This window comes from Lampetra planeri, chromosome 19 (assembly GCF_965212315.1).
Source record: "Lampetra planeri chromosome 19, kcLamPlan1.2.h2, whole genome shotgun sequence".
Lineage (NCBI taxonomy): Eukaryota > Metazoa > Chordata > Hyperoartia > Petromyzontiformes > Petromyzontidae > Lampetra > Lampetra planeri.
The window spans coordinates 5214325-5223968 of NC_136125.1; the positions used below are offsets into that span (position 1 = coordinate 5214325).

General features: G+C 57.0%; 1 protein-coding gene across 1 annotated transcript; it reads right to left on the reverse strand.

Annotated features, from left to right (window-relative positions):
- Positions 1-2960: 2960 nt before the first annotated feature.
- On the reverse strand, positions 2961-7918 carry LOC144723991 (uncharacterized). Its single transcript, XM_078602808.1, has 3 exons — positions 7027-7918; positions 6513-6600; positions 2961-5594 (listed from the first exon to the last, which is right to left on the reverse strand). Exons 1-3 carry the CDS (start codon positions 7027-7029, stop codon positions 4801-4803), a joined length of 885 nt encoding a protein of 294 aa, XP_078458934.1. The 5' UTR covers positions 7030-7918; the 3' UTR covers positions 2961-4800.
- Between the last annotated feature and the right edge of the window lie 1726 nt (positions 7919-9644).

Below are 9644 nucleotides of genomic sequence, written 5' to 3' on the forward strand. Positions count from 1 at the left end.
CTTAATATAAGCGACGTTTCGGGTAATGCCCCTTCTCCACAGCCCATTTGTAATAACAAGAATATAGAGGGACCAAACACAGTGGATGATAAGAGTTGAAGACTTGCACTTGGTTACACCGTGGGGCTCGGTGAGAATGACAACACATCTTTTCTGATGAACACTTTCGTAAATTGGCAAATTAAGTTAGCTGTTGAGTACCAATGTCATGAATCTAAAAGTATTCCTAAACTCATTTACATTAAAAGTCACATTGTAAAATGTGTTGGGAGATTGCATTGTGGGATGATGTGTATCTCCTCTGGCTGACATTCAGTAAGTAGGCAAATGGTGAGTCTTGGCGGATGTTTGTACAGCAGAGGGCGCTGTTTGACCACGCAGCCTGGGAACTTGACAGCTGCTGTTGTGGTGGAGGGAGGAGACACGGAGGAGGAGGCAGCGTGAAGGGAGACGTGAGATAGAGAGAGGGGAGAGGAGAGGGCGGGGCTATTGTTGAGCCATCATCAGGCGCGTGCAGCGTGTATACGAGTTGGTCAACATGGAGAGGTGTGCCCCGCACTGTTCGAGTTGTCCTGGTTATATGTAAGTTGAACTTCTTTCGCACCGTACGTAGCCAACCGTGCTAATCGGGGGAGCGTTGAGCCTGGAGCGTGCTTGGATGACCATCATGGGCACAGAAACAGGTTGCCATAGGTAGTTCCGGTGGGCAGCAGAGATGAGTGCAGCAAAACATCTCGTTCCTCTCTTGACTTAAAGCTTTCGTGACTGCAGGAATTCAAATTATTTGGGTCTTTCGGTCAAGTCACGTAGATAGGTTCAAAGAAAATAACAAAAAACGACGTTTCGATCGCAACACAAGCGGTCGTCACCGCTTGTGTTGTTATTTTCTTTGTACCTATCCACGTGACTTTACCGAAAGACCCAAATAATAACCTTGTTCTGCTGTACTATGCTCCCCGCCTCCACAAACCCGCTCTGACCACCGTGGTGAAGTATGGTCAAATAACCCCCCAAGTGTAATTTGATGACAAATAACATCCGTCGAAACCCGTACAGCGTGCAGATACCTCATCCAGCAGTGGAGTGACTTGTTGTTTCACGGGCACCCTTATCGGACCAGCGTGGAGTAGTAGGCCAAATATCCTCTAGAGGGGAGGGGGGGGTGGTCCATAGACCTCCTTATCTTGGAGACCCTATAACTAGCAGGAACATCGGCGAGGAATTCGCAGGGCCGCGCTCTCCACATTGACACGCGCCACGAAGTCAGCAAGCACCACGACTGTTGAGTCGATCAAATATTTACGGGCACCAATTCTTATCCACCACCCGCCGGGGCCTGTGAGCCCAGCGGCACCATAACCCCCCCCCCCTTTCATTCTCTCCCCGCCACAGCCCCGCACCCTTCATGTCTCCTCCTCCCGCTCGGCTCTCCGGAAGAAATGACATCATTCCCCGGCACGCGATATCACGGAGGAATGCCTGTCTGCACTGGGCAGTCCAGGAGGAGTGCCGCGCTCCGACAACGTCCCAGTTTGGGTGTTCGCAGTGGGCCCGGTTGGGTGGTGGTGGTGGTGGTGCAGCGGTGACACTGGGCCTCACGGCAAGAAAGCCTGGGTTCGATTTTCGACTCCGGGTACTTATCCGTATGTTCTCCCCCCCTCCCTCCCTCCCCCCCTGTTTTGCATGGGTTTCCTCCAGGTGCTCCGGTTTCCTTCCATGAAAAATGTAACTGGTATTTGTCAAGCATCCCAATGCTATAAAAACAATACAGTACTGTATCTGACAATGACTACATTTGGGATTACACACACCAGCAGCAACATTGCTCCCCCACTGTAAAAACGTGGCAGGACCCTCCTGAACGAGTATTGAGACTCAGTGAGGTTTTCCTGGCTAAAACAAGTGTACTCATTATAGTCAAGCATGACTACGCGTCTCCACGTACGAACATATTTTAGTCTACGAGTCGATTGGCTTTCCAGACCAATATTCTGCAGCAAGCAAAGTCTGGACCCGTTTTCAATCTTCCGGGCCTCATCAGCAGTCAGGCTTGTTAAACAACACATGCTGCCGGGTTACCAGATGTTCATGGCAAGAGTGCTCCATCTAAAGCAGCAGCATTTGTTTAACAAGACGTGTGGTGGGAGAGGCACTTTCAGCTCATCCAAATGTCTGGCCAGCGTCGAAGAGAAGGCCAAATATCTTGTGGAAACCCTTCTCTTGTGGAAACCCTTCAGCTAGCAGTGGCGTGAGTAAGCACTTTCAGGGCTGCACCTTTACCCCTCCTGTTCATGCATTCCTCTCCGTCTCGATCCAATTCCACGCATGCATCTCTCCACCTTCCTTTGCGCACTTTTGAGTTCAGAAAAACAAACCCACGGAGGGACAGATGCACGCACGCAGGTTGAAGGCATCATCCCAAATGTTAACAGTGGGCTTGGGCTGGACACGTCACGGCCGACGGTCACGAATAACAACGGAGCGGCAGCGGAGGGAGATGGAGGGATGAAATATTCCCACGTTGTAGGATTATTGCATCGCGTGCGGAGCAGTGGCGCAGGGGATGGAATAAATGAATGAATGGACCCGGTGTCCAAAGTTCTGCTCGCGTCCCAAAACAGTGGTGGATATTTAAACCGGTCCTGGTAAGCCTTCCCCTAGGTAGACTCAGCCTTAAGTCAGTACCTGGTGCGGTGTGTAGACATCAGCACTGGGGAGACAAATGCGGCCTGGCACGGTGTTGGCCACCCACCCACCGCCTTGTGTGCAGTGCCAGCTTTCATAAGTGCTCGCTAACAGCACTTGCCCCAAGAGTCCATTAAGGGTGATCCGGGGAATCTTTTGTCCGTCTTTATCATACACTGCAGGATCCGTGCGATATGTGGTGATGGCTTGACCAGCAGTAGACTGAAGATGGCTGATGAGGATGGTTAACCATCAGAGAGATCGGCATCACGGCGTAAAATGTAATTTTTTATTCATTTCCATAGCGTTCGAGCGACAACAGGGAATGTCTGACAAGGAGACGCGACGCGGACACACGGGGGCACAGGGGGGGGGAAGCATTGATACCTATTAAATATGATACAAAATTGAGCACTTGAAAAATATATATTTATATATTAAAGTGTACAAAGTGTTACGTTGTAAATGTTAAGATAGAGATGCTCTATTTAAAAGGTATAAAAAAAACACTTCTAATCGTAGTACTGTACAGGTTCCGAGTTAAAATAACAGTTCACTTTAGCATTTCGCTGTTTAGTACAAAAACGAACGGGAGAGCGCGTCCCCGCAGCGGACAACAGGAGCCATAGAGGGGGGCCGGGACCCCCTTCCCTCCCTCCCTTCCCCCCCAGAAAGGTTCCTCTGCCAGCACCCCTCCACCCCCCTTAGCTACAAGCGATCGGCATCTCCCGCACTGCCGCCAGCCTTCGTGGTAAACTCCACTCCCTCGTGGATCTCTGCGCAGCGGCTAAGCGCCCCACGATGCTCTCGTCTGCCGGGCCGGAGCAGCTCTTTAAACCGCGCCGCGTAGCGCACGCACGTGAAATCGCTGGCAGTCCTCTGTTCAAGTCGCCATTGGCTTAGACAGGCATGGGGTTGGGGGGGGGATACAACTGGGTGCCGTGAGACCCGGGCGGGAGATTACGAGTTGGAATCGGCTGCAAGCTCCCTTAGGGGTGGCCTTTTCACTGCGATCCGTCTTCGGGGTTTCTGGATGTGCGGGCTGAGAGTGGAGTGCCGAGTGGAGTTTCTTGGCAAATGCCGGGGGTTGCCGTGGCCCACGCCGGGAGCGCTCTCAATGTTCTTGCCGTCACAGAGGAAAAAGGAAAAAAAATCTAAACGCACTCCCCGTCACGTGCGGGAGGCATTTACCCCCCCCCCCCGCGCGCGCGACGGCACGATGCCGGCAGCGGAGTGTGACGGATGAAATGGTGATGGTGGCGGCAGCGGCCGTAGCGACCGCGGGGCGCGGCCACGGGGCCCGGCCACGGGGCCCTCCCCGCGCATTAATCGTCGTGTTTGACGTTGTGCTTTGCATTTATTCACGACAAATAATAAATATGTTCCCCCTAAAAAAAAAAACTCACGAGCCTGCTAGATTATTTACATGGACGCGTTAATACCCGAGGAGGCACGCTGCGCGCGTGCCGTGATGCACGCGGTAATACTAACGTTGCCGGCCACAGCCGCTGGCTCCTCTCGACGGCGGCGGTGACGGCGCTAAAACCGATCGCAGCGGATTGGAGGCCATCGTCAACACCGCTGTGGAATGGGCAAAGCCAACGCGGGACGACAATGTGGAATTAGAAAGTTTTTGATTCCAACGTTTAAAAGAAAAAAAAAGATGCAGGTGCCGGAATACTTTGAGAAAGATCGCGAGTGCCCCGTGCAGAATGGATCTGTTGTAAGTTAGACGAGGGCTCTGCGAGAGCCACTGCAGCGGCTTGGAGCGGCCGCTTGGCCAGGATTGGGTTTCGAGGGTCAAAAGATCCTCGCTCACTTCCTCAGTTGAAAGAGCGATACCTGAAACATTCACATTTTACTGGCGAGTCCCAGTTCGTGGAGGACGACCTAAAATGTCGTCGATTTCCACCCACCCCCCCCTCCTTTCACTTTTCCTGCAAATTCTGAACTCCGCCTCAACAGAGGCGGCCGACGTGGCGGTCCCCAACGCTGGGTGGACGCCGCTCGGTCGCACCGCAGACAAGGAGGCGCGAGAGGAAGGTCGCCAGTCCTCGTGCGCGGGGCGTAGCCCGGCCGGGAAGATCGGTGTTCTCGGCAGCACGCTGGGTCCCGCTAGTTTTGGCCGAGGATCTCCTCCAGGTCCTGCCAGTCCTCGTTGCTGCCCCCGCTGCCGCTGCCCCCGCCGCCACCGCCGCTGCCCTTCAGCAGGGAGTCCACAAAATCGGAACCTCCATTGAGACTTGCGAGGCCCGAGCCTGCCGCCCCCCCCAGGCTCTCCACCGCCACACTGCTGCATCCTCCCGAGACCCGGAAGAAGCCGCCGCCGCCGCCGCCCTGCTCGCCGTGAAGCGGCGGAAAGCTGGGCACCTGCCCCGGGGTGCCGGGGGCCGGATTGAGTCGCCCGAGGCCGGCGTGCGGTGCCGTGGAGAGGTGTGCGGGCGGCGGCCGGACCGGAAAGTTCACGGCCTGGTTGGGGAGCGGGAAGCGCTGCTGTTGAATCTGCTGAGGATGCTGCTGCCCTTGCTGGTTCTGTTGCCCCCACACGTTGTGGCCGGCCGCTGCCCGCTGACCCCGAAAGGCCGCAGGCTCGGCCGGGTGCACCAGCCGACCGGGGACAGGCACGGGCACGGGCACGGGCACGGGGGCGCCCGGCGTGACGGCACTCCGTACCGCGCGCACGCCGTGGCCCGACATGTTGGTACCCTGCTGCGTGGCCACCACCGGCGACGGGGGCGGCACTATTCCCATCATGCTCGGCTGCTGCTGCTGCTGGTGGTGGTGATGGAGGGGAGAGCCGTTGGGAAGAGCGTAGACGGGCGGAGGCGGCTGGCTGGCACCAGGACAATGCACTGGGGACATTTGCGTCACTGGAGAACCGATGGGCATTGAGAAGGGCTGGGTTGTGGCTAGAAAAACAAAACAAAAAGCACAATGAACGTAGATTATCATCAGCCCGTGTACATGCGAGTACAAGAGTCAGCATATATCTCTTTAATGTTTCTTTAATGTAATTGCACTATTTTTACGATCATCAGTCAAAAACACAATCTGCCCAGGCCGCCTTACGCGACAGGGAATCATTTGACGCTGATTAATGTTCGAGCGATATTTTTTTCATCTCTCACTTGACGCAGTTTGTCGTCGTCCCGATTTCTATTCACTCCGTTGCTGGAACATTACTTCGTTTTGCTCTCGTCACATCTCGGTCACCCTGGTCCCCTCTTACAAATATGAGACTCCTCTAACCTGGTCTCTCTCGAGTTCTGACCCGGTGAAGCAAAGTCAACTGAAACCTGCACTACTGGATGAAAGCCTCCCCCCCCCCCAAGCCACTGCCAACATACCTCACGGCCCCGTGACGCAACACACATTTGTACACACACAGGCACGCAAACAAAGATCCCCCTGTATACCCTTAACGGACTTTTGGAGCAAGCGCTGTTAGCGAGCACCTATGAAAGCCGGCATGGCACACGAGGCGGAGGGTGTCCAGTAACACGCCCGGCTGCCTTTGTGTCCCTAGTGACGATGTTTACACACACCACCCCGGGTACTCATTTCTTGAGGCCGAGTCGACCTAGGGGAGGCCCAGGACAGGTTCAGATAATTTTCACTGGTGTCGACCATGAGCGGAAATCGAACCCGGGTCGCCGGGTTCATAGCGCAGCACGGTAACCGCTACACTACCGCTCCCCACATTTGTGCACACAGACACACGTAGCCTTAGACTGTAGGGGCAAGTGCTGTTAGCGAGCACACACACACGCACACACACACGCGTATGCTCCCGAGGGCCGTGCCACCATTGGCGGGGAGGAGGGTACCTGGGTACGAGTTGGCTGGCACTGCCATGGGCTGGTCCTTGTACTCCGGGGGTGGCCGCGTCAGGTGCCTGTGCAGCTGTTGATTTTCCTAAAGTAAAAAAAGATATTTCGATGTGAAATTAGTTTTTGTGTCTGGATTCTGGGTGTTGGTGCCACACGGTGGTGGAACGCTTACTCCATTCGATCTCTCGGCACGACAGTTGAAACAGTGGAGCAAGTTTCATAAATCGCCGCTTCCCCGCCTCTGTCGACCCAGCAGCACGAATTGGTTAACCGTAGTTAGTCGATGGACAGGTCGCGAGTGGTGGGGTAAAGTGTGGGAACTCCACACCTCTTCTGAGAGACGTCGGTCGAATACCCTCTAGAGCTCCCTCTAGTGGAGGCCTTTCTTCAGGGAATGGGGCGAGCAAGCAACTGCAGGGCACCTGAGATTCTCTCCGGGACCTGGGTTTCGTGTCGAGGTTCTACCTCTTGACCGTGCGTTACACCCCGAGCCGCCGTCACGCTCTCTCACCATTAACTGCTGGTGGATGAGCTCGCGTTTCTGCTCCGTGGCGTTGAGGCCGGGCAGGGTGGCCGCCAGCCGGTTGCCAGGGAAGCCGGGCCCTGGGGAAGGCTTCAGGCTCAGGCCGCCCACCACTTTCTCCTGCCGGCACAGGAGGGAAGCGACGGTCAGGTGTGTAGGGCAGCAAGGTTGCGGTCGGGGCGGCAAGAGAAGTCACGCGTGCGCGGAGGGCACGGCAAGGCCGAACGACGCCGAAAAATGTGGGCCCTCATCGTGAGAGTGGGGCCATGCACATGGCTCCACCACCATTGCAGCCACTCGCTACACCGGGGCTGGGGGCATACGACCACGGGCTGGACGCAACCCACTGCTTCATTTCGTACAGCCCCATTCAATCATTGCACAGGTCCCGCGGCCACGTGGGGCCTACCTCTTCGAAACAGCCCACAACATTTTTTATCCATTGCTGCAAGCATCGTAGCTGCACTAAATCGGGCACCAGGGGGGGGAATATTTTAGAACCGACAACGCGGAGTGGATACCGCGAGCGCCACGCTCGGTCACTTCCGTTCCTGCAAGGGGCGACTTGCAGAGATGGAGGTCACCGAGCTGCGTGCGCCGTGTGGTTTGAGAGAGAGAGGGAGTCCCGTCCGGCCCTAGGTGAGGACGTGGATTCTCCCCCGCCCCCACCCCGCACAGGCTCTGAACTTGGTTTCGCTCTCCGTGAGAAAAAACATCGGAGCGGCGGCAAAACTCCCGAGAAAAACCGCGAGCGCTAAAGCCTCACGGATGCGACCCTGCACACGGGAGAGCCGCGGGGTCAGCCCGGACCGTGGGCCAACTGCAGAGGGCAGCAGTTGCGGCAGCAGCCACTGGGCAGCTGCTCCCGCTGCTGCTGCTGCTGCCGCCTTCCAAGCGGCGCCGTGCAGGTGCAAGGAAACGTAAAACAGCGTCGCCACCCTCCCCCACAGCCGGCCCGGGGCCCCCCGCCATCATTACCGCGTCACCCCAAAGCACCCAGCCCTTCCCCACCGCTCGCCGCCTCGCCCCCCCACCCCCCCGCGAGCCGCCTCTACCACCACACTTCCTCTCCCTTCCCCGCTCGCCCAGGCGTACCCTCCCGCCTCCCTCCCCCTCGATCCCATCCTCCCTCCATATAAACCCCGATCACCCCTACACGGCACCCCCGGCCACGCTCGCCAGCCCGCCCATCACAACGACCACCGCCCCCGCGCCCCTTCCCCCGCCCCTCCCCATCCTCCGGCAGCGCTCCTTCCCAATGCGAGCCAGGAGGCGGCTGACAGCGATCCGGGTTTTCTGGCCGATTGGAAACACATGTCGTTTCCGCAGCGCCACCGCGGCGAGATATCTCGGCGAAACGGAAGCCTTCTGGCCGCTACGCAAACCCCGCCGCCACCGGCACCGCCCCCCACCACCCACCGCCGCCACTGCCCCCGCCACCGTCCCCCCGAAGCCGCCGTGGAGGAGCAGGGGGGTGCGGGGAAGAAGAAACCGCGCGCCTCGACTCAGCAGGGCGGGTCGCCCAGACACGCGCCATCGTCCCGCCCTCGTCACTCCGACCTCACCCGAGATCAGTTTGACTCCGATTGTGGGAGAGCGGGGAGAGCAAGGTGTGTGCGCGCGGGTGAACGGGGGAGCTTCCCAAACCCCCGTCGGACCCGGGCGGCTGCCCAAGCATCATACGCCGCCTCCCGCAGGGCGACTTTCGATGCAAAAATTGCGTCCGACGTTTTGTGTTTGTGGTTAAACCGGGCTCCCAGGTCCAGCGAGTCGATGGTCTCAGTCTGGACCCACAGACTCGCCCAGGGACCCACAGACTCGCCCAGGGACCCATAGACTTGCGCAGTCTAATGAGTTGATGGTCTGAACAAAACAATAAAATAAACCCCATTACCTTAAATGCGTTCTGCTCTGAGAATTCAAATATTGGCTTTACGGTCACGTGACGAGCATTGCTCTCATGTGGCACAGTGAGCAGGGATGTGTTGCCCTCTACTGTGCGTGGACCGGAGGTCACTTGAAAAAGAAGGGATCTCAGAGGTAGCTCTGTGACATTCGCTTCTGTGAGCCCTCCTCTGGCCGCCACTGCTCTCACAGAGATTTCCGAACAAAGTCTTCGGCTGGTGACATCGATAGCAGCGATCGGTGTACAATTTGGGGGGCGGTGGGGTGGGGGGTTGACAACAAAATCAATCTGCAGAGTCAGCAACCGTGCAAAGGGTAAAGATTTAATTGGAACAAAAGCTGCGACACTCCGATCCACTTCTGCACTCTGCCGAACGCGGCGGGAACGCCGTGGTGGTGGCGGCGATGGCGGTAGTGTACGCAGCCACGGCCGAAACTCAGAGCACAAAAATGGCCGAGGGGAAACCCGCGCTGCTGGAGACGCGAGTTCCGTCAACATTAAACATTTATGAACGAGCATCAGTGTTTTGCATTTGCCGCCAGAGCTGTTTGGGCCTGTGTGTCCGTCTGCCTGCGCGTCTGTGAGAGCGAGCGTGTCTGTGAGAGTGTGTCTTTGTCTCGCGCTCGCCTACGCTCGAGTGCCTGCGCGTGTGTCGACTCAGCCTCAAATGAGTACCTGGTGCGGTGTGTAAACATCGCCA